This window comes from Equus caballus, chromosome 27, assembly GCF_041296265.1.
Source record: "Equus caballus isolate H_3958 breed thoroughbred chromosome 27, TB-T2T, whole genome shotgun sequence".
Classification (NCBI taxonomy): Eukaryota; Metazoa; Chordata; class Mammalia; order Perissodactyla; family Equidae; genus Equus; species Equus caballus.
In genome coordinates this window covers 38,458,912-38,484,344 of record NC_091710.1, presented here as the reverse complement: position 1 = coordinate 38,484,344, position 25,433 = coordinate 38,458,912, and the positions used below count along the sequence as shown (strand labels likewise).

Here is a 25,433-nt window from a genome sequence, read left to right as displayed (position 1 = left end):
GGCACTTTTCGTCTTCCCCAACTGAAACTCTTGATCCATTAAATACCAACTTCCCATTCTCATCCTCCCCCAGCCCCTGGAAACCACCACTCTACTTTCTGTCTCTATGAGTTGGACTACTCTAGGGAGCTCATCTAAGTGGGATCCTACAGTATTTGTCCTTTTGTGCACAGCTTATTTCATTTAGCATAATGTCTTCAAGGTTCATCCATGTCGTAGCATGTGTCAGAATTTCCTTCCTTTTTAAGGCTGAATAATATTCCATTGTTTGTATGTGCCACATTTTGTTTATCCATTCGTCTGTCAATGGACACTTGAGTTGCTTCCACCTTTTGGCTATTGTGAATAATGCTGTGAACACGCATGTACAAATGTCTCTTGAAGATCCTGCTTTCAGTTCTTTTGGGTATATACCCAGAAGTGGGATTGCTAGATCATATGGTAGTTCTATTCTTAATTTTTTAGGGAACCACCATACCATTTTCCATAGCAGCTGCACCATTTTACTTTCCTACAATGCACAGGGTCCCAGTTTCTCTGTGTCCTTGCCGATATATGTTATTTTCTGTTTTGTTTATATAATAGCCATCCTAATAGGTGTGAAGTAGTATCATTGTGGTTTTGATTTGCATTTTGCTAACAACTAATGATGTTGAGCATCTTTTTGTGTGCTTGTTGGGCATTATATTTCTTTTTTGGAGAAAGGTATGTTCAAGTCCTTTGCCCATTTTTTAATCAGATTGTTTTGTTGTTGAGTTGTAGTCCTTCTTATTATTTTTATGTTCCAGAATTTTTTGGTTATTCTTACTTGTTGTAGACTGATTTAAGTTGTTTTTTAAAAGCTCTCCAAATTCCCCCTTTAAAAACAATCATGTGGGTTTAGATCGGAATAACATTCAATCAATATATTAATTCATAGAAAAATGAACATGTATGTCCACTTATTCAAACCTTATGGCCCTTATTTTTGTAATTTTTCCATGATACTAGCACTTTTTGATAAAATTATTCATAGAAATAGTGTGTACACATATATGACTATGTGTACAAATACTTTTTGTTGCTAAAGTAAAGGATCTTTTTTCTGTCTTTTCCTGGTAAATCAGAAAGCTATTGATCTATAGTATTTACTTGGTAAGCAGCTTACCATGCTTATTTAAATGGTTTTTAGACAATAATACTCGACCATTGAAGCTAAATTTTTTAATATCTACGTTAATATTAATGACAAAATTTGATCCTTTCGGGTGGATTGAGAGTGAACTTGCAGCTACAGTTTCGAGTGTGTGTAATTTATTTCTCACATAGCTTGTTAATTTTTTATACCTTTAGGGGGCTGCTCAGTTTTTGTGTTTTAACTATGTGTCTGTTTATTTGGCATTTTCTCTTCCTGACTGTAGTAGTTATGGCTCTGCCACTTGCATGCCTTATTAATATTTATTGTATTTTATGATACAGTAATTTGTATGTTAAACCATGTATATTAATATGTAGTTTGTATATTACAGCCTGACCTCAGTAATCTCCTTTTCATTGTCTAGTTAAAATTCCCACGGCCTGTAGCCCTGGCAGGTGCACTGGCCTCTAAGTTGTTTCCCTGATTTCAAACTCTTCCCTTTAGTTGGCTCTGCACACTGTTGCCACATGATCAAATCCTGATGCAAATGCTAAGAACCCTGCCGTGGCCCCTCCCTCTCCATCTTCCCACCATACCCCACCCCCTACGGTTAAAGCCTGGAGTGCTTAGCCTGGCATTTAATGCCTCGAACTGTAAACTCTTTAATGCCAACTGTAAACTCGCCACCTCTCCAGCCTCATTTTTCTTCTTCCCCATGATACCGGTGCTCCTTCTAATAAGTAGTGCAAATCACAGAACAAAATACTTTGTTATGATGAGATGCAATGTATTCTGTAGTAGTTGATAATTTTTTCTGAAACCATTTGGTAGTGATTTCTCTAGTAAGATGTTGGATGTTTCTAGCACTCTGTACATTTATGCTTTGTGATTACGTGCAGTTACCTTCCTCTGTAAGCGAGTACACACTTGTGTAGCCCAGCCTCTCACGTGAATCCACTGTCCAGAGTTTTATTAAGATGATCTATGTATGCCTTCTAATATAGGGAATATAGTAGTAAGGTTTTTTTTGTCATCTAATTGAAACATCTTCAACACCCATAAATTTCATCAAATATAAAGAACAGCAGGTCATTTTTTTCAATGTGAATAGTCTCATGAAAAATATATGAAAGCTTAAATTCATTCTTGTCTCGTTGAGAGTTCACAGATGAGAACTTGCTTTCACTGGTAGATATTTCTGTGGCTTTGGAAACCGCGCTCGTTACTTTGAAGGTATTTTGTGAGCAAGGTGAGATCCACTTTCTTTCCCAGGCCTCTCCTGGAAGAATGGAGGAGGCCAGATTCGAGCTGAGAGACATTATGTACCTGTGAAGGCCTGGGAGGGAGCTTTTTCCTGGAGAATGAATCATTTAATATGTGTCAGAACAAAGGAGTACCATTCAGGAGCTCATTCTTTGGCTTTAATTTCCAGTCCTAGGAAACACACCATTATGGTATCATGAAGAACTTGCCAGTAGTAAAGTGACTGTTTTCATCATAGCCATATAAAAGCATCAATTAAAGCATTGGTTTCTTTGTTGTTGTTTTTTTTATTAGCAAAATTAAAAGGATTAAAAAATACCCAATGCTTACAGATGCACAGGAATAAAAATGACTTTTAGACTTTACTTACTTTAATTATTGATCCAATTTATTCTTTCTTGGTTTATCTGTTTGTCTTGAGTATCTTTTGTCTGATTAAATATTTGACCCTATTAACTTTAGTAATATATCAGTTTTTGTTATAAAAATATGCCTATTTTAAAAAGAAAATTCTGGGGCCGGCCCCATGGCCGAATGGTGAAGTTCATGTGCTCTGCTTCAGCGGCCCAGGGTTTCGCTGGTTCGGATCCTGGGCATGGGCATGGCACTGCTCGTCAGGCCACATTGAGGCAGTGTCCCACATGCCACAACTATTAAGGACCCACAACTAAAATATACAACTATGTTACTGAGGGGATTTGGAGAGAAAAAAAAAGATTGGCAACTGATAGCTCAGGTGCCAATCTTTAAAAAAAAAAAAGAAAAGAAAAGAAAATTCACATGGAGTAATATGTAAGTTATAAAGTATGAAGGGAAACTTCCCAGTCCTGCTCCTGTCCTTCTATTTTCCTCCATGTCCCCCTGTGCTATACCATAGTAGTCCCATAAAATTCTGGTATATCCTATAATTTTTCAATATATAGATAATATAAACTTAAAAAAATTGGATAATATTAACATTGTCCTTTTTTTCCCTTAATAAATCTAAGGTTTTTAGCTTTGCAAGGCATTCCTTAATGATTTTTTTTTTCCCTCCCCAAAGCCCCAGTGCACAGTTGTGTATCCTAGCTGTAGGTCATTCTAGTTCTTCTATGTGGGATGCCACCACAGCACGGCTTGATGAGTGATGTGTAGGTCTGAGCCTAGGATCTGAACCAGTGAACCCTGGGCCACCAAAGCAGAGCACACAGACCCAACCACTTGGCCATGGGGCCAGCCCCTAATGATTTTTTTTATTGTACGTTTGATTGGGTTTTCCAAGGTGGTTGTCTGTGTAAATTGCTTGTTTGATGAAGGTGTGCTTCAAATCCAGTAGACTCTGTGTTACTATCGAAGACAAAGTGCAAATGTTGTTTCTTTCATACTTTCCCTAGACAAAAGATGGTTATAATTATAGATCAAAACAAATCTGTTGTCTATCTGTAAGTTTATGCTAATAGAATGAGCTTAAAATAAGCCACTAAGGTCGGTAATATCTCTGCAGGTAGATCTTCAGTTTTTGTGGTTCACATCTGGGAAAAGTGACATGATGTGAAGGGAACTGATGAATGTCACCTTGTCAGAAGTGTAAGTCGGAGCCAGTCCTGTATTGATTTCATTAAGAATTTGATGCTCAGGTTACTCACAGTCTCTCACTCCAACATTGCTCTGCCTGTCCTTTAGTATTGCTTCTGATGTATTTGTTTTACTGCTGCCCTGTATGAAGTCCAATTACAGGTACCTTAAGTCAACTTGGCTGTTAAGTTAAACATGAGGACTGTCGGTGAAAGGGTCAAATACCTTTGTTGTATCCCCACCGTTTTTCACATTGCACTATAGGAGCACCCACCCTCTTAGTAAGAGGAGGAGCTCAGGTTGGCCTCCAGGCCTAACACTTCTTCCCTTAACTGGGATGCTTCTGTTCCCTGGCACAGTGGAGGGAACACTGGGTTGGGGGTATGTTGCCTGCATTCTAGGCCTCTCTCTCACTGCTTATAGGGATGTGACTCGAATAAGCCATTGAACCACCTAGGAAGTTTTCTCAACTATGAACTGGGGATAGTAACAGTAATGCACTGTTAGGATTATTCTTAGTCTCAAAGGAGCTAATCCTATAAACTGGGGATAACAACGGTAGTGTGCTGTTAGGATTATTCTGAGTTTCAAAGGCACTAATCCTTTGGTGAAGTGGGCATCGCTCAGAGCCCTCAGTGCTGTTAGTCAAGAGTAATGGTAGAATGGGGAAGACTGGCTAGGAATACAAGTTGCCATTAGGTGGAGGGGGTGGGGCTGGATGGAGGTGACAGTATATGAAATGGGATAGGGTGGGTCAGGGGAGTGGTAATTGGGCTTGGGGGTAAGCTTGGTTCTGGTGCCAGGCTGTGTCTGTGTTGGAATCAGACAGGGTACAGGTCTGTAATTCTGAGACATACTGAGAAATGTCCATAACCTATGATGCTTTCAGAAACAATGCTGTGAAATATCCCTTTCTGAAAAATAAGGTAATTTTCCAAACTTGTTGAGCCTTGACTGCATTGTGGCTGTGGCCCAGAAATTTTCACCTGTGACTTGTCCATCCTCACTCATTGTTTCAGATAATGATGACTCATCAGAATGTTTTTACTGAAGGGGCAGCAATTTGGTAAATTTATATTCTAAAATTCTGTTTTTCTATACCTTCAAAAGTGGGTAAAACCAGTGGCTAAATATAAATTAAAAAATCAAATGGATATTTGAATAACTATTATTTGCTAATTATTATAAGGAAGGTCAAGAAAAATGTCTCCCTTTATCTAACTAATAGACTGTTTGAAAGACCATTAATATTAACAAAGGACAAATAAGCTTGTAAAAATTGGTTAAGTATTTAATGCTTCAATGTAGATGAGAGAAGACATTTTAAAATTTATTTACTCTTGGCCTTTAAAAAATTTTAATAGCTTTATTACTATTATCATTATAATTCCACATTTATTTTTTCCAGCTTTATGGATGTATAATTGACAAAATTGTAAGAAATTTAAAGTGTACATTGTGGTGATTTGGTATACGTATATGTACACATTGTGAAAGGACTCCTACCATCAAGTTAATTAACACATCCATCATCTCATGTTTATCTTTTTTTTTTTTTTTTGGTGAAAACATTTAAGTTCTCTCTTAGCAAATTTTGATTCTACAATAGAGTGTTATCAACTATAGTCACCCTGTTTTACATTAGGTCCTGAGACCTTATTCATCTTTAGCTGAAAATTTGTGCCCTTTTACCAATGTCTCCTTATTTCTCTACCCTACTCTTGACCTTAGAAGAAAAATTAATTCCTTCAGCAAACATTTATTAAGTCTCACTCCATGCCAGACACTTTGTTAGGTCCTAAGGGACAGAATGGAATCAGCTTCCCTTCCTGTTCTCAGGGATGATAGAGACTAGTCTGAGAGACGGCTGTGTTGAAACAGATGCTGTGATGGAAGCGAGTATCGGTATGAGCAGAAAGGATGAGCGGAAAGGAAGGTGTGGTCCTTTGCACAGAAAGGAGAGTGTCCTGGCAGGAAAGGCTTTATGAAGAGGTCATTCTCAACAGTACTTCTCATACTTAGTGTGAGTTTGAATCACCTGGGAGTCTTGTTAAAATGGAGATTGTGATTCAGTCGATCTGAGATGGGGCTGCAGATAAGTGGCAAGGATTTAAAAAAAACTTCAAGTGACTTTGTATTCACCAGGCAAGATAGGGAACTAGATGGAAAGGAGGCCATTTCATTCACAAAGATGGGCATAAGCAGAAGAATAGAGGAAAACTTTCTGGATAAATAAAAATAAGGTGTGGATGTGTGTAGAGGGGTAGGGGCATGGAAAAAGCATAAGGGAAAGTTGGTAGGTATCAACCCTAAGACTGTCTTTTATGCCTTTAAAATTAAATATTGAGGATTAAAAATAAGATCATCCTGTACATAATGGGGAATCACAGATTTTAGATTGGGTCATGACCTTGGTTTTCACGGTCAGGAGATCAACACGATGGAGTTGGAAAGAATGGAAGGACAGGACTTTAGGAGTCAAATACAGTTGTTTGGGCAAAATATAAGGTGGGGAATAAGGATTTGTGGGATTTGGATTGAGAAGAAGACCTCTGTGAAAAGAAACAATGTGCACAGTCAATTAGAATAGTACATCCTGGTGTCAGGAAACTACGTTGCTTGGAGCAGAGTGCATACTTATGTACGAGAATAGTGTAGGGGTAAGGCTGTGGAGACAGGTAGAGCTTCAATGTGGGTGACTTTAACTGCCAGACCTGAGGACCTTAAGTTCCTTTTTCTCTGTTAAGATGAGATTTTTATAAGTGATATCACTGGGACAAAGCAATGAAGATTACTTTCTGGAAAAAATTACTCAAGGCGCCATTTGTAATATGTGATACTATCATTTTCATCTAAGGTCTTTTTCAACTCTTGATATTCTTCAGTTATGTGAATACTAGTGGCATTGAGAGACTTGGTGCTAGATTGTATGGGAATCTAGGGGGAAAAAGGTGATTTCAAAGTTTTGGGGCTGGGAAATAGGAAAAATGGAGTTGTAATTAGCATAAGAAGGTAGGAGGTTGTCTGATTGTCCAAGTTGAAACATTCAGCAAGGAATTTAAAATGTGAGTGGTGTTGGGATTCAGAAGGAGGATGGGGCTGCAGGTAAGAATTTGGGATGCATCCATACAGGGCAGTGGTTAGAGTAAAGTAAATAATAAACTCGCCAGGAGAGATGGGTATGAAGAAAGTTGTGAGTAAAAGCTCGAACTTGGGAAATGCCCACAGTCAGTAGCACTTGTGAGCGTCAGAATAGTGTGGTTTCAAAGATGCTAGAGAATATGAAGCATACATATTTTGTTAAGTGGAAAGACTTGCTGCAAGAAAGAGAAGACCATTTAAGTTTGGCAAATAAGTAGTAAAGATGAGATCAAAAAAGAATATTAATAATATAGCACCATCTGGTGTTAGGCATTAGGCATTTTTTAAACGAAGTTTTTCTCATCAAGTTGAATTTTTCTTCCTTCCTGTTTTTTAAATTTTCACCTATTTTTTATATGGTAGCCTAGTATGTGAATGCACTGATTTGTTTACTTTTTCATAACTCTTATGGGGGGATGTCATATCAATTTGTTTATTCTTTGATTTCAACTTTGCCAAAAGCTTCTATCTCAAGTGACCTTTCTGATAACTGTGTCACAAAAGACGTGAGTTCATCACGTCACATTACAGGGTTGCTGTCGCCCTTCTCCTATCCTGATTCCTCGTCATCATCTCTGTTCTTCTGCCTCTACTTACCAAAAATGAATAAACAAGTCGATGTGAAGATTTCAGCTGAAGTTCCATGATTCTGAATATTCATTTTGCATTTTGACTCAGTTTGTTAATACAAGAGCTTGAGTTTACAAGCCGAAAGCTTTCGAAATGGATGGCAGTGGAAACCTTTTTTTTTTTTTTTTTAAACCCCAAGGGAAACCTACATCCTTGAAAACTGCACAGCCGTCTTGGGTGAATTTGCCTAGACCGCTTCCTAGATCCAAAGCGTCGTTGAAAAGTTCTGCCCTGCGCAGAACGGGCAGCACCTCCTCCCTGGCCAGCACCCACAGCGATCTGAGCACTCACAGCAATAATCGTAAGTCGCTCTCATGTCAGACTTGGAAGGTTGGTGAAACTGCATTTATAAGAAAAAACTAATGTACTACAAAGAATTATCAGGATTTTTCGTTCTGTGATTTAGGGGAAAATGTGCATATCGTTTCTCCCTTGGAACTGCTCTGAAAGTGGCAGGAAAAACAAATTCTTTCAGTGACGTTCTCTTTTGATGGATGTGCTGTGAAACACTGGAATAGTTATGTGTGGAAGGCACCTGCTCTTCTTGTGCATGAAGGATTCTAAAGTGTATCATTTGAAGTGATGGTGTGTTTTGGTTTATTGAAGGAAAGAAAGCAATCTAGGGGCTATTGGAACCCAGCTGGAAATCAGAACAAAAGATAACTTCAGTTCCATTTGCTTTGTAAAACACTTTATTTTGTAAACGTGCTTTATAATCTTGTACTTTGAATGCTAGATTCAGTGTAATAGGACTAGGATAGTATAACTTCAAGACTAATTTTATGTGCTTTAAACGCAAGAGAATATTTTTAAAGTTTTCAGCTAATGTGAATTCTGTTTTCTATGTATAAAATGGGTGAATTAATGGAGCTATCTCTTTCATTCCAAAGATGTATTTGGTCTTAGTATTTATTTGCTCATTTCCTTTTTAAAGTTACGAATTAATATGGACGATTTTGGAGTGCCTGCTGTGTACAGGCACCACAGTGGATGTCGTGAGGGATACAGGATGTAGAAGAAGTGGTCCTTATCTAAGAAGTAGTTGAGGAGAAAGAAGATATTTATGCAGATAACTAGAGTACCAAGTACAACAAGATGTAAGGGTGTGTGGGGAGGAGGGGAGCACTCTCTATTTTAAAGAGGGATCAGTTTCTTCTTTCTGGTGAGGGACAGGGACAAAGTGGAGTCATGGTTATTGAAGCTGTGGGTGTGGACTGCTATCATAGGGTTACCATATATATATATATTTTTTTTTTTTTCCTCTCAACTTCTGCTGTTAGTCTGATTTTGTATGTGAGGTAATTGAGGCTCAGAGAGGTTGTCGCTGGTCCAGGGGCTCTCAGCCAGCCTGTGACAGAATTGAGAATGTGTTTGTGGAGGCTAAGGCATTGAATTAATGACTGAATTAATGAGCACATTTCCAAGGGGTCACCTAGCAGCAGTCCCTGGTCTTATATGATAGTAAGGAGCTGGATACTGGAACTTTAGGAATACTGAAATGTTTCTTAAAATTAAGCAGGATTATTATCTGTGTATTGTGTGAAATTTGAAGTTGTGGCGTGAGATCAGAAGGGTTTGCACGTAGCATAATTCTCTGTGAATTTGAAAAGATAATTCACACGTGTATTATCGTAAGATCGTTTCACTTGCAGCTTTGTCTGTTTGCAATGTAAGTTTTAAAAACAAACTGCCGAAACAGAGTCACCAGCCTGCTCTCAGAGGGCTGTATAGCGAGGGAATTTGTGACACTCGGAGGCAGGCACGTTCTGTGGTGCCGCTATCCAGCACTCTCCATTGACAGCCATGTTGACTTGGCCACCGTTCCAGCACCGAGTCTGACACTCCTAAGGAGGTTGTAAAATGCTTTTGTCCATTCCTTTTTGTCTTTTAACAAAGGGGTTTACCGTATACCCACAGAGCCTGTCTAGTGGCGATGTGTCTCTCTTGCAGATTAAGCTTTCAAATCAATGAGTCTCTTTCTTAGTTTGATTTGCTAGCTGGTTTAATCCGTTTCGTGGAGTGCCTCGGAGCTTAGATTTTTTTTCCTCCATTCTAATTCACTAAGAGCAAGCATGAGGGATATAGAGTGAACATGGCTGCAGTTTTTCCTGCTTAAGCTTGCTTTGATCCTTTTAAATGACTGTACCAGGAGGATTTCGCAGTTGTACAGAAACGGATATTTCTTCAAAAATATTTATCAATTCTACACTCACCCCACCGGCTGGTTCAGAGAGGCACTATGATGCTACCTTATTGACACTGCTGGTCCTGGGATCCTACAGCCTTTGTATAGTTCCTTTGTTAGCCACGTTTACTGGGAAAAGAAGTAGGTCAACGATTTCTGGTTTGATTCTTTTCTTTGTAAGCATGCTTAAATTTTATTCAATAAATTGATCTAGCATCTCTTGATTGCTGTTTTTATAACTTGTAATTTGTTAATTGTAATTTTAGGGCGTGTTTATATTTAAGTTGTGAATGATTCTATCTAGAATTAATTTTATTAGATAGCTTGTGTGTTTGGGGACTCTTACCAAATATAATTCAGCAGCATTGTTGACATTCTTGGCACATGAAATTACTTTATTATCTAATATTATTCGATGGTCTCATTTCTGATTAAATAGTGGTTTGTGTGTGTGTAGCTTATAGTTTTATAAGTATGGAAAAATACTTCCCTAGAATTAAAACATCACCTCTTTGATTATTTCACTCACTATGTTAGATGCAAAAATATTAAAGATGAATACTTTTAAAGATTACCTTAAAACATGAAGAAAATCATGTTTTTGAACTGAAATTTTCCTATTTCTGATAATAATGGGTCATGTTAGGAAACAATCTTTTGATTCATATTGGATTAAGCATTTGAACCCTTTTAAAGAATGTGTTCTTGCTTTGTCTGCTCATTTCTTTGTGATGTGATACTGTTAATGGCATCATTTAAGAACTCCTGAGATCTCATAGTACTGTTGTAAAATTAACATCTAGCTCTTAATACTTTGGAATCCTATAGAAATAGCATTGCCAGGTTTTAAAATGACTGAATCAGAATATGGAGGACAATACATTTCTCTTATTTGGAGGTTTTAGCCTGTCCTTTATGTGTATTCTTTTAAGCATACAAGATTTTAAAGTTACGGTATTGATTATCTTTTGGATATTAGCATGAAACATGGCACAGTAGTTTCTATGCCAAATGTGCTCGTTTATAGAGGTTAAACCTTATAAGCCCTTCCAAACTCAGATAGCTAATGATCTTTTAAGATCATTAGATAAAAATGAATTATATATTGTAGGTCTCGAATAGAGCTGAAGGTTTGAGGACCATCGTGCAAGTGTAGAGGGACGTCTCGGGAAAGCATATGGTTTTGCCACATTAGAGAATATGAAGTCTAAGGGCTTCCTTCTCCTCCTAGTTTGACCACAAAAATATGTTTCTTTTTGAGAGTCAGGTGGTGAGAGGAGAGGTAAGAGATGCACACCAAAGCTGTTTGCACTCTTGGAAATAGGAGGAGGTTAACTAAAGAAATAGAACATTCTTTTCTTTCACCTTCGTGGCCAGCCGAGGTGCTGACAGTGTGATACGTAGAAAAGGGCGTTCAGCTCAGACTCCTCCTAGTTTTCCTGCTAACTCATGTGAAGTTGGACGATCGTTCACTCTCTCGGCCTCAGTCTTCTCACCTGATGAATGGGTGGGGAGGACTAGATCATCTCCACAATCCTTGCAGCAACACGTTTCTGACCACTTCTGTTTTCTTCACCACAGTAAGATGGTGCCTAAGAGTTTGGAAGGGGGATGTTTTGAGTTGTTGAAGTGATTAAGCTGGTAGAGAGAAGGTTTAGGCTTATTTACACGCAGTCTCTTCCTCATTGCAGGATGGTTAGTTGGGTATTGTCTCACCTGCCAATACTGGTTAGTTGGTACGAATCACCTGGAGTACAGAGCTGAAAGTTTTTCAGGCTGCTTCCAGGTTCAGAGCAAAGGTTTGTGTTTGCCTAGTGATGTCTGCCGTAGGTGAGGTAGGGATGAAAGGCAGACAGCATATACTCCGGCCGTATATTACCAAACATGCTTAATGCTTCTGCACGTCTGCATGGACTATTTAATAGGAAAATACTATTATCCAGACTGGTATTAATTTTGTTTTCATTCTTTTATTGTTTTCCTAGGGTTTATATGAGACATTCTTGTCATTGCAAAGTTGAGTAATTTTGCTCTTGGAATTTGAAAGCTTAGACGTCAGTAGTGATTTGATTTCAAGCCAGGTGGACAGATGATCTGGCACAGTGGGGAGTCACAGAAAATTCAAGACATGAACAGAATGTTGGCTCTGTGTGTATCTACATAATGTCATAACAAAACAAAAACTAATGTTAACTAGATGCTAAAATGTGGAATGAAATGTTAGTTTGCAAATAAAAGTCTGGAACAGTGAGAAGCTCTTCTCTAATGGGTAAATCATTTCTTCTGCTTAGGGGTCTCTGAGAATCTCGCTTCATTTTCTCTTCAGATTCAGTCATCTCTCTCTCTCTCATTTCACTTGAACCACATTTTGACCATGGGGAAATGAAAAATAAAGATTGCAGAGGATTTGTTATTCTGGTCTAATTGAGACAGCTAGGACCAAGGATGACAATAGAGCATGGGCAGTTTTAAACTATGTTAGAGCTGGCCGAGACCTAGGTGACCACGTGTGGAATTTCACATATTGACTCTGCAGACCAGCTGTCACTGAGTTGTCATGGCTCCCTGGAGCACTGTGTTTAGGAGGATTCTGAGGGTGTGTTTGGCCTTAGTGGGACTGAATACCATACTCAGTTAGTGGAGCCCCATGACAGCATATGTACTGCCTGTTTCCATACCTGATATTCAGACCCACTCGTTACACAGAGAGAGGTGAAGAGATTTAGCACAGCTAGGTGGTAACCAAGTGGGAACTAGAACTCACTTATTATGGATTCCACTCCATTACTTGAAACTAATATGCTTCTCTTATTATATTGGAACTTTCGCCACAGAAGAGTTTCTCGTTTGGATATAATAACTCTGGACAAGAGAGAGCTTAGAAATCACTAGGATACCCAGCCAGCTGCCACGTTAGGAACTGAAATCGAGGGCAGGAGAAATACTTTAAGGGCATCATGACTCATAGTTAAGGACATCCTTCAACTTGATGTTTACTAGAAAGCAATGGGCCAGCTTAGAGGAGAGCTTTTAGATACTGAGTGTTTATATATATATAAATATGTTACATATAGATGTAAATGTTTGTGTGTCTGTTTGTACCTGAGTCAAACTCAGAAATGTTATCCTTGAAGTACGGATTTTGACACTCATGTGTTACAAAGTTGATGGTAGATCTGGTGCTGGATCAGGTGTTGTGTTGAGCCTGAAGAGTGGCAGAGAGACTGTTTGTTTCCAGGACAACACCTCCTGTTCTGTGTGTGACAGAGAGCCAGGGGACAGGAGTATTGTGCCTCATGAGAAATGTCTTTTGCTTTAGTGAGAAATTCTTCTACCAAGTTCTTTGGAAACTGAAAGTCTTTGTGTTTAAAGCTTAGAAATGAAAAGCATGAATTTAGGATCATACGATTTTATATTAGGGCTGTAAATTAAACTCAGTTCCGGTTTGCAAAATCTAAATAAGTGACTTATTTGCTGCTGAATATAATTTTTTAAATGGTTCAAGTAAGTAAGACTATAATCCAGATTGTTATAATAATATATGAAGACTCTAGTAACTTCATTTACTTCACTTTTTGGATGTTGATTTAGCAAAAGCTAAAATGCTAATTGAAACCCAATATCTATTTAATACGAAAATCTAAAAAATACGTCCTATGAAATTTTGGTTCTGTTATTTTAAGACTATGAAGTCACTCACTATCCATCCTTTGAAAATTTGTGATGAATTTTATAGGAGCAGCATCTTCAGTATTACCACTTACATTAGCTCCCTGTCAACTTTGGAAAAATCAAGTCTCTGGGTTCTGGGAAGGAAAGAATTAGAAAGAAGGGTAGGGAATTGACAGAGGCTTGTCAGTAGGATGGAAGGCTGTCTGTTGATTTGACCTAATATTGAAAATCTTATCTGGGCACAGGAAGAATGAACAGATCGCTCACAGTAGAGGAAGTTGACGGAGATCAAGGGAGAAGAACATCTTTTTACATAAAGGGTTTGACTGTGCCATCTGTAAGCACTGTTGTAGGAGTTGGGATAGTTCAGCCTGGTGAAAAATTTCTAGCTATTTTCAAATTTATAACATATTTGTAAATAAGATAGCTATCTTGCCCCTTTCTAGAATGTGAGATGAAGAGAGAGATCAAGGTTGGTAATAAAGAAATGTACGATTATAAGTGTTGAATATTAAAATAGAATTGGATGCTGAGAACTGGGTGTTGAAGACTATTTAGAAACAAACAATAAAAAATCCAATCTGGGTTGGTGGAGGGGAAATTAAGCTTGGAAACTGGTTAGTGAACAGATGAATCTCCAGATTTCGCCTGTGGCGAGTGAGTGTAGGGTGCCTTAGACGTGGTCTCTATGGTCAACAAGAGGAGATGGATAAAAAGGTTAACTTTACAGGAAGATTGAACCAGAAAACTTTCCAAGTATTTCTATTTGGTTTTTGTTTTTTCTTGGATATGGAGAGAAACACAAAGTGCTGTGTTTAGACTCTTGAGTGTTGTATAACATGATAACATGATAATTTCTTAGGAAAAGCAAAACAGTACTCGTAAAATTCCTTGTAGGAGCTAAGCTTCTGAACAGTGTGCTTTTTCAAAGATTATTCTTATGGAGTAGTAAAAGGAAAAGTATGAATTTAGAATGGTTTTCTTTAAAGGAAATACTGATTTTTTTTTCTTTAATTAGGTCATTGCTGCAGTTACCCACTTAATAAAATTTAAGACAAGTTTTTTCTGTTTTTCTCTTTACAGCCTGATACTATTTTTCAAACCTTTCCTCTAAGGTTTTTGACACTATCAGATTTTGAAATGTACATTCTCTCTGCCCAAAACAGGGCAATAAATGACGGGAATGATGGTTATAGTCCTAAAGTAGCCACAGAGTCCACTTAACCATACCATAGCAGAGGAACACTATTTCATAGGCCCTCGTTATGGATCAAATACACCTTCCACAAAAATATAATGCGAAAGTGCATTCTCCTTTGGAATTCAGAGTGCAGGAACAAGCCCTACTCTTTCTTTTCCCTCTGCCCTTTTCCTTGCCCTAAGTACAAATACACATCTTAAAGATGCTGTAGAAAATTCAGGTTCCCTTTTTAATCCAATGGGAAGCCATAAATATCAAGAGGAAATTCACAATTTAGGAAAAACCTATAGAAATATGGTCAACACAGTTGTCTTATGCAACTGAAAGATATTTAGTTTTTTGATGCCAAAGTCTTCAGTCATTATTGGGCAAAAGCAGAAATAAGAGTAAGCTAGTCATCTACTGAACGCTTTGCCGTAATTGTTTCTCCATGGTTTCAAATTTTGATTCTGATAGAAAATTATCACATTATTTTTGAAAGCTGTGTTCTTCATTCTAAAGTGTCGCTGTCACTTGATATGCTAAGGTTGTCTTTAGCATCCCAGTGAAGGAAGAGAAGCAAAATCAGAGACTGTGGCGAAATAGTAGATGCCCTTTCCAGGACTCACTGGCGTATTATACCTAAAGCGTAGTGTTTGCTCTCTTAATTCTTCCCTCTCACCTGTACCCTTATGTTTTCCCTGGGAAATAGTAGAGGTCTACTTCTGTGGGAGTCCCCTTTGCCTAGTTAACTGTAGTGGACTCAGAATTACACCACAGCCTAAGCAAAGTTGGTTAGCATCCAGATTTCTCCAAGAGTCCTTTCTTTAGCAATTCTTTTAGGGCCTGCAAACAATTTTTTTTCCAGAGAGGATTCCTGTGTGAGTGAGAGAGGAAAGATTTACGTGTAATATGAAAGACGGTTTTTCTTATTTAGGTGGGATTCCCTTCTGTGTTGCAGCTTTGAGGCTTCTGCAGCTTTGTTCCAGGGCGGATGTAGGAGTTCCTGCTCACCTTGCATCCGCGAGGATGGGAATCACCTGTTATCAGTCTTAGTACTCCTAACGTGCAGTAATGACTGCCTCATTGGAGGTGTTTAGTGAGCACTTGTTGAGTCAAGGAGGAAGGAATAAATTGCAGAAAACTGATATTGTATTTATCCATTAAAACTGTACTTTTCTGTTTTATTACAGCTGGTAATGCCACTGTCATCAAGTATGAGGAAAACCCTCCAAAACCAGCATTTCAAAATGGTTCCTCAGGATCCTTGTATCTGAAGCCTCTGGTGCCCAGAACACATGCACACTTACTCAAAACTCCTCCAAAAGGTGTGGTCCTCATTGTGGAGAGAAGGGGGAAGACAAGACTTTTTAAGTCCTTGGCCTGTAGGAAGTTAAATTTTGACAATTAAGTTCATGGTGTATTGAACTATCATTTACAAAACATGTGTTGAATAAAGACATATAACACATTGTTAGGCTGAGGGAGCTCGCTTGTTCTGAGAGTCAGTAGGTCCTATAGTTAAAACTTGATACATATAAGTTGGCAGATAGAGCATATAAGTCAACAAAAGTATAGGGTGAAAATAAATAAAACCTGTAGAGGTAAATTATTCTAAGGGAGTGATATGGAGTAATGACATAGAAATGCATAGCTTAGTTCCCACCTTTGGTCCAAAGCGTGTTCTTTATTCTTTCTCTTCTCCTTCTTTGTATTACCCACTTTGTAACTGCTGTGGCTATGAGGAATAACTTCCAGGTTTACAAGATACGTGGTGTATACTTAATATGGAATGTTCTCGTGCACCTTTATCACAGCAGGTCTGAAGCACATTAGAAGTTTCATCTGTGCTCAGTGAGTTGAAAGATCACTTAACTGAAAGAATAATTGTGAATGAGACACGTGACCTGTAATATGTGACCCATATTTATGTTAGAGAATTTGAGAAACACAGAAACATAAGCAGAGTCTTCCTTCATCCCATCAACTGTGAATAACTTGCATTTCCTCCATTTTTTTCCCTCTGCACATGTAATCGTTTTGTTTTTGTCTCAAGAAAACTCAGGGCATAATATGTACACTCTCTTGTGTCTTGCTTTTTGTTAAGTATATTGTGAGAACATCTTCATTTTAAATGGCTGTGAAATAGCCCACTGTTTTCCATTTCCGTGGTTCCCGGAGAGTTGCTGACTTTTACTGTGGCGCGTCATACACCGAGACAAACATCTTTGACTGTGAACTTTGTTCGTTGCTTCAGATTCTAATTACTTCCATGAGACATCCCTGGGAGAGGAATTACTAGGTTAAACTGTATGAATCTTTTTGAAATTGTTAATATATGTTACTAAAGAACTTTCCAGAAAGGTGTTAGTCTCTCACAGCAATTTGAGAATATCTGTTGCTCTGCATCCTCAACGTGTGTGTGTGTGTAATGGATCCTGTGGTAACTTGAGGCTAATTACCTAGTCAATGTTCATCAACACTTTCCTTTCTGTTGAATTGAAGAGAAAATATGAATAAATATTGGCAAGAAGATTCTTTAGGGGCTGGCCAGGTGGCGCAGTGGTTAAGTTCGCATGTTCCACTTCGGCAGCCTAGGGTTCGCTGGTTCGGATCCCGGGTGCGGATGTGGCACCACTTGTCAAGCCATGCTGTGGCAGGCGTCCCACATATAAAGTAGAGGAAGATGGGCACGGATGTTAGCTCAGGGCCAGTCTTCCTCAGCAAAAAGAGGAGGATTTGTGGCGGATGTTAGCTTAGGGCTAATCTTCCTCCAAAAAAAAAAAGATTCTTCAGTGTGCCAGCAGGTTCTCATCTCTCCAGGGTCTTAAATAAACTTCTGAGGCATGAAAGGACGTCTTGCTGGGGTGACATCAGCCTGTGAATCTGTGGTTTTTATTGATGATGATAAAGCCCCATAATCGACGTATACCCCAATAGCTGAAAAGAAACGTCATTGAACTTTAATACTAAGAACTTTCAGAGAATTAGAACTTCATGGTTCTACTGATAACTTGAACAGTAACTCTAGTATGCTAAAACATCTCACTATTGAATTTGTAAGCTTTTGTATCACAAAGGTTCTACTTGAGTGGGAATCAGTGCTTTCCGTTTATAATGGCCACAGATTTTAAGAGATTATCATCTCTAAAATCCACTTATAGGATGTGGCAGCTGTTCTAACTAGTGATCTTCAGGTCCTAAAGTGACCTATTAGTGCCCTAAAGTGACTATTTCATGCCAAGTAGAAGCACTTGGTAGTTTTCCTCCAGTGGCTTATCTCTGTAGCTGTGTACCTGTTACCACTGCTGGTTGTATGTTTCCCCCCAGCTTGATTGATGTATCATTGACAAATAGTTTTAATATGTTTGATGATTTGATATATACATACATTGTGAAAGGATTCGCCTGGTTGTGTTTTATATTGTATCAGTTAGGAGAAAAAGCTTAAGTATGTTTGCCTTCATAGCTGAATAGCAAGTGTGAATAGCAAGTTAATTACACACTGGTGACTGGCTTTTATAAAATCAGGCCTTTTTTGCTCTGTCAGCAGTGAAATAGCATTATGTATGTAATAAATGTGTAAATTCAGTTCTGTTAAAATTTGAATTTCAGCTATTCTTGACTAGAAAAGTACTGTAGATTGCCATGTTAAAACTGATCATCTTTGCAATGATGAATTCATATCACTCTAAAACTACCGTTTTTTGTGTTTTGTTTTTTTTTTTTTTTTTGTGAGGAAGATTAGCCCTGAGCTAACCACTGCCAATCCTTCTCTTTTTGCTGAGGAAGACTGGCCCTGAGCAGTGCCATGTCTGCACCCAGGATCTGAACCGGCGAACCCGGAGCCACCGAAGTGGAACGTGCGAACTTAACTGCTGCGCCACCGGGCCAGCCCCTAAGCTACCGTTTTGATGTTATTTGGAATCTCATTTTATCCTTAGAATATACTTAATAAAGTTGGTTGTATCTCAGTGGTATTTCCCACCAGGAACCTAAAATTTAGATGTTAATGGATTGTTTTTGAAAATTTAAAACAACCTTTATTTCTTAAATGATTTATTTTTGTGTGATATTTCATATAAAATATAAATGTATTTTAAAAATGTTTCTTTTATATTTTAGGTCCTTCAAGAAAAAGTCTTTTTACAGCTTTTAATGCGGGTAAGTGACCACTTTAAATATGGATGGAGAAAAAAGAATCTTTTTGTAAAGTCATGTTATCATGGCAAATATTTAAATGTATTTACAGTGACTCTTCACTAGTATGCTTATAAATAGAATTTCAGGTTTGTGGCATAAACGTAACTGCTTATGACCTGGGCCAGCATTGGGTTAAAGCTTAGTGAGCATGACTGACAAGCCATCCGACACAAAAAGGCATTTTATGAATAACAGATAGTTTTAGTTTTTAAAACAGTGATTTTTAAAAATGTGGTCTAAATTGAAGTGAAGAATATACTTTTTTCCAAGACGAATACTGTTTTAAAGTTGCATAGTCTTTAATTGTTAAATAATCGCAAGATCAGGTTTGAACACCTTTTAACAGTTCAACAGCTTATCATTTTTCTCCTCTTTTTTATAATTCTATTGAACAAACTCACATCTGTCTCTAAGACAGCCCGCAGCCTCCCCCGTTTGAACCAGAACTGGGAATCAAGAAACTGCCTCGCGAGAAGCCGTAGAAGATTTCACAAAACGTAGTCACTACAGTCCCTATGTTTTCTCTATGGCTAATCAGGTCCCTGGACACTACATACATTCTCTTATTTAATATGCAGTTATAAGACAATTGCGTAGCGTCTAAATCCATTGACGGTTAGAACGCCAGTTAAAGAGGAGAAAGATTCTTATAGCACATGGATTACAATTTATCGTGCATTGTGGCGGAACCGGGTGCTAAGTCTATGGTGGTGAGCCAAAAATGAACAAGGGCTTTGTCTTCAGGAAGCTTACAGGAAAGTCCAAGAATTGCACAAATAAACATAAAATCACAATTGCAGTCAGTTTTGGGAAGGAGGGTTACGTGGTCCTGCGAGAGGCCTGGTTAAAGGGCGTGATCTAGGAGGGGTAAATTTGTGACCCCCTGTACATAGAGGGCAGTTAAAGAGAAGAGGGTGGATCACGTTACGTAGGGAACAGCTAAAATCCTCGATGCTGCAAGATGTGTGTTCAGTCTCCTCAGCTTAGTAAGGCAGGGAAGTGTGAGGGAATTATATCGCAACTGCTAACCTTTGGTAGCCTCTTAAAGCAGATCTAACGTTCCCCAATAGTCTGAGTTTGAATATATATGTTTACTAAAGCTTTTCTAATTAAAAAAAAAAAAAAATGAAAGAAACTATTCTGCGCGCTTGGAGATTTTAATTTTCTTTTGTTTTAAATTTCTAGCATGTCCTAATATTTAGGAGAGAATGATGGCTAACGTTGTAGAATGACTTTGTTCATGTTAGAAAATAGGATAGCCTTTATCAGAGAAGGCTAGATATCTGATAACTCTGTGGTTAATGGAGAAACTTCCAGAATGTTTTCTGAAGTGGCTGCGCCATTTTACATTTACACCAGCAGCGTCTGAGGAGTCTAGTTTCTCCTCATCCTTGCCGACACTTTCTTGCTTTTGTCTGTCTTTTTTTATTATAGCCATTCTAGTGGGTATGAAGTGGTATCTCCTTGTAGTTTGCATTTGCATTTCCCTGATGCCTGATGATGTTAAGCATTTTTTCATAAGCTTATTGGCCATTGTATATCTTCTTTGGGGAAACATTTATTCAAATCCTTTGCCCATTATTGAATTATTTGTTATTATCATAGAGTTGCAGGACTTCTTAATATATTCTGACTACTACACCCTTATCAGATTGGTGATTTGCAAGTATTTTCTCCCGTTCTGTGGGTTGGTTTTTCACTTTGATGGTGCCCTTTGAAGCACAAACATTTTTAATTTTGACAGGATCCAATTTATCTATTTTTCCTTTTGTTGCTTAGGCTTTTGGTGTTATATTTAAGAAACCATTGCTTGATCCAAGCTCATGAAGACGTATGCCTATGTTTTCTTCTAAGGGTTTATGCTTTTGGCTCTTACACTTAGGTCCTTGATCCATTTTGAGTTAATTTCTGTGTATGATATGAAGTAAGGTGTCCAACTTCATTCTTTTGCATGCAGATATCCAGCACCGTTTGTTGAAAACACCATTCTCTCCTCATTGAAATGTCTTGGCACTTTTGTTAAAAAATACTTGACTGTAAATGTGAGGATTTATTTGTGGACTCTCAAATCTATTCCGTGGATCGATGTGTCTGTCCTTCCCAGTACCACACTGTCTTGATTACTGTGATGTAGTGTTTTGAAATCAGAAAGTATGAGTCCTCTGACTTGTTCTTCTTTTTCAAGATGTTTTGAATTTCCATGTGAACTTTAGGGTCAGCTTGACAATTTCTGTAAAGTCAGCTGGGATTTCTATAGAATTTGTGGAGTATTGCCATCTTTACAATGTTAAGTTTTCTGATCCATACATATGGGATGTCTTCCTTTTTAGTTAGGTCTTCTTTAATATCTTTCAACAATTTTTTGTGGTTTTCGAAAGTAAGTTTTGTAGTTCTTTTGGTAAGTATTTGTGTGTGAGTTTTCAGTGCTTTGAAAGCTGCCATTGATAGTGGTCACAGTAAAGGGGCTGGCTAAATAGATCTAATATACTTGTTTTAATTTGAATTAAATATGAAACTTGGAAAGGCCATCTTAATTTACGTCTGAAGTCTATGATCACGTAAACTATTATAAAGGATATTTCTTCTGACAGGCATAGTGAATGATAATCCTCAGTTATATATCTCCTTTCTACTATAGAGAAAAACTGTTAGCGTTAGGTGTTTTCCCTTGTCACATTGTTGTGCTGACATCAAGCCTTATTTCCAAAGCATATCCTTGACCCTTGACGTATCAGTCACCCTTGACAGGTTTGGTTATCAGAATGGCAAATTAACTCCTGATTAAGTGAGAAAAGAAATGGAAAGTAAGAATTGTGTGGTTTTGTTTGGCAAATCCTTTAACCATAGCGGAGAAATGGGGCATATTTCAGTAGAAATGGCACAGAGTTTGTGACTGCCTGTCTCCAGTTAACTCTTAGTTATCCATGCTCTAGTAATTGCAGTGAAAAAAGATGTCTTTTAAGGGGTCAACATTGTGATTTAATCTAGATTATGTGGCATGAACATGTATTTTCCAAAAATTATAAATCATGACTTTTCCAGGTTTTTCTAGTTGATTATTAGTTATTATCATTACTTAAGACTAACCTGATATTGTGATGAGCCTGCCGAAGAAAAGTCAGAGTAGTTGGCTTCTGAAGGAACAGCTTTGATGCTAAGAAATGGTGTCCAAACAGCCAGTGACTTTGAGTGGATCATGTAACCTCTTAGATATTAGTTTTCTTTTCTGTGTAATTGAAATGATTGATCACTAAGGTTTCTCCTGCTGTCATATTCTATGACTACAAAGCACCTTGACTTCTTCGTATTCTGCTTGCAAATGATCATCTTTTAGATCATACAGAAGACATTTCCTCCACGTACAAACATGTTCCCTTGAGCATTAAATTTTAAATAATTTTAAATAATTTTAGGGCTTTGAGAGAGTTTTTTTTTTTCTAAAGCAACGAACAGTGGCGAAGATTAAGTTGACCAACTTCATATCGTTTCATTTTAGTAAAACAGTCAATTATAGCAGTTTGCTAAATTCTAAATAGTTTAGCATTTAGAGGTTTAGAAATCACCCCTTAGTTTTTTTAAATTTGCGATTTTAAATAAAATTCAGGTAGCTTTAGATTCTGTTTTGTCACTTAACAGAAGTAATCACTTTTAATGACTAGGACATTTAGCATATGCAGCAACATTTAACTACTCCTCTTGAGTATGTGGGGTGCTTCTGTATCGCATAACTGATTCCATGATGAACACCTTTACAATTATCACTTTCAAGGTTTGTGGAAGTTTCTTGTGATAGATTCTTAAAAATGGTGTGAGTAAATCAAACATGAATATTTGTAGTCACTTCACTGAAATAACCAAATTGTTTTCCAGAAGTTTCATATCCATTTATACCATGATTGACAACATAAAAGAGTGCTGGCTTTGTCATAGTCTGGTCAACATTGGGTACTGTTTTTTAAATTGTTGGCTAATGTAGTCATCGAAAATTTCATGTCGCTGTTTTAGTTTACCTTTTAATCAGTTATTTCAAAGACAGTTCCATTATCTCATAAGACTATGAAGAGGAGCAGAAAGAGAATGAACTTTTGTAGCATGGAATATTTGTTTAAATCTTGGTCTTGCCACATTCTACTCGTGTCCTGGCTTTGGGTTGGTTGCTAAGCCTCTCCAAGTCTCAAATTTCTCATTTGGGAATAAAGAGTTATTTTGGGAATAATTCCCAGTAAAAACCAAAATAATTTTGATCTCATAAAGTTGTATAAAAAGCTCTCAAATGGTAGCTGCTCCTGCTGTTAGGGATGGTGACGACAATGATCCTTTCTGTCATTCGTATGATTCTAGTGGCTTACTCTTAAGAGTTCTTGTACAGAAAGTTGAATTATTTTAAATCCTTAAAGCAAGCAGGAAAAACCAGTGAAGGTCAAGAACCACCCTCGTAGGGTCTAGCTGTTGTAATTTATTTAAAGATTATGATGCTCTAAGATTCTAGCCAACGTTGACTCTAAATAAAACTTGGTTTACTGTTTATAAGGAAGATGTCACACATACCACATACTATTATTACCTTGGTTGTACCACACATTAAATCTGTTTGGGATACCAAAGCATCAGAGTTGTATTTATCCAGTGCCCTGATTGTTTTACACGAGAGCATCTGTCTCAGGTGCCATGGTGTCTGCCCTGGGAAGAGGAAGATGCACTGCTCCTTCCGTGTGCGTTTACTAAATACAGCACAGGAGGACAGGGTGGCTTTCTGTACCGCTTTTCCCAAGTGTTGGGAAATGGTTGCAGGTTGCAGACCTGCTCTGACAAGGTGACACTGGTGTGGCCAGGGTTTCCTCCAGTGAGAGGAGCGGGGAGGTTGTCTTTCAGTGTTGCTTTATGCTTATAATTTTCCTCTCAGACTTAAAACGCAGATGCTGTTTTGATATGTGATAAATTTGATGTTGCGAATCAGGAAAAAGTGTGGATTATTTAGTAAGTCTCATTGGGACAAGGGCCCTTTTTAGCCACAGCCAGATTCCTACTTCACACACTACATACAAATGTATTCCAGATTGACGGGAATGAAAACTATAAGTTTTAAACAAAAGTTATAATGATAAGAGCACCAAGAATAGAGACTTGAGAGCAAAGGCCTTTGAGCAAAGGAACATGAGTATAAAAGAAAAGATTAATAATCATGGCAACAGAAGTTTTAGACTTCCCCTTAGTCAAGAACGTTATAAACGTGGTGACGGATGTCGGCTGTAACTAGACTTGTTATGCTGATCATCTTGCTATCTACACAAATACCGAATCACTGTGTTGTACACCCAAGACAAATATGTTATATCAGTTATATCTCAAGGAAAAAATCATAAACAATGTTAAGCAAACGGGGACAACATGTGCAACATGTTTACTGCATATAGCGCTCTCTGAAATCAGCAAGATAAAAATGACTCTACAATACAGAATGAATTGGACAGACACAAAAGAAGAAATATGGAGGGCTGAGAAACATATGTAAAGGTTTACAGGATGCTGATTAAAGCAATGTGCTGTTGGTTCTTGCCTGTTTTTAAGAGTACTACCCGGTGTTGGTGAATGAGTGAGGCCCAGGCGCCTCATCCGTACTCCTGAGGGAGCGTAAATTACCTCCTTTCTGGAGGCACTTTGGTGACATATAACAAGAGCCTTCTATCCAATCCTATTTATCAGGATTGATTCTAGGAAAATAATGCATTTACTTATTTATTGCTTTTCAGAATTCTTTAGAAGAGGGAAAAGAATTGGAAACAACTTGAATGATTTGAACAACAGGTGCTGTTTAAATTATGTTCAATGACAATGACATTTTTGAAGCCATTAAAATGACAATATACAGGGTTGTTTAATGCTGTGGAAAGATAAGTGTGAAATTTTTAACAAGTTTATTAAGCTTATATTAAGTTTAAAAACTATTTACAGAGCACCATGATATACACTTAGTTTAAATTTTACTTTTTAAGTACTCTACAATCAACATGTGTTTTTTTTGTTTGTTTTTAAAAGCAAACATTGTACATGGGTAAAACATTACTGCTCTTATTTTGGGAGACCAGAGAAGTAAAAGGCAATGTCACTGGTCTTGGAGAACTTACAATTTTATGGGTGAGTGGAGGTTGACATTTTTTCTAATTCTTTTATGTGAATTTTTGGATAATTATTCATAATGTATCTTATAGGCATTCTTCTTTCTATTAAGGAAGAGGACGTCATGAAAAAATTGAACCCTGAATTAACTTTCTGCAGTTGGAAAAGAGATTTGAACATAAGACAATAAAGATTATGAGGCATAAAAATGAAGAAAATCTAGCATTTACAGTTGCATTAGGGAAAGTGAGGAGATAAATGTTAAGATTGATACGCCGTGTTAGAGTTCTGGGGAAGATGGGTTGAATAGAGATGCTTGAAACCCTGGTTTAAGTATTAATCTTCTCCAGATTATTCATGATCCTTAACAA

The 25,433-nt window shown here is 37.7% G+C and overlaps 1 protein-coding gene across 21 annotated transcripts in view; it reads left to right on the top strand.

Moving 5' to 3' along the window:
- The window catches only part of MTUS1 (microtubule associated scaffold protein 1), a 141,897-nt gene that overhangs the window by 62,949 nt on the left and 53,515 nt on the right, over positions 1-25,433 (top strand). For 11 of the 21 annotated variants that reach the window (XM_023630956.2, XM_070252874.1, XM_023630953.2 and 8 more), the window contains 3 exons: positions 7,845-8,006; positions 15,936-16,070; positions 18,868-18,906. In XM_023630956.2, coding sequence (XP_023486724.2) covers positions 7,845-8,006; positions 15,936-16,070; positions 18,868-18,906 — 336 coding nt within the window. Of the gene's footprint in view, positions 1-3,863; positions 3,947-7,844; positions 8,007-9,447; positions 10,032-15,935; positions 16,071-18,867; positions 18,907-25,433 lie in introns of those variants that run through there. The other 10 variants (XM_070252883.1, XM_070252885.1, XM_070252881.1 and 7 more) reach the window with 4 other exon arrangements.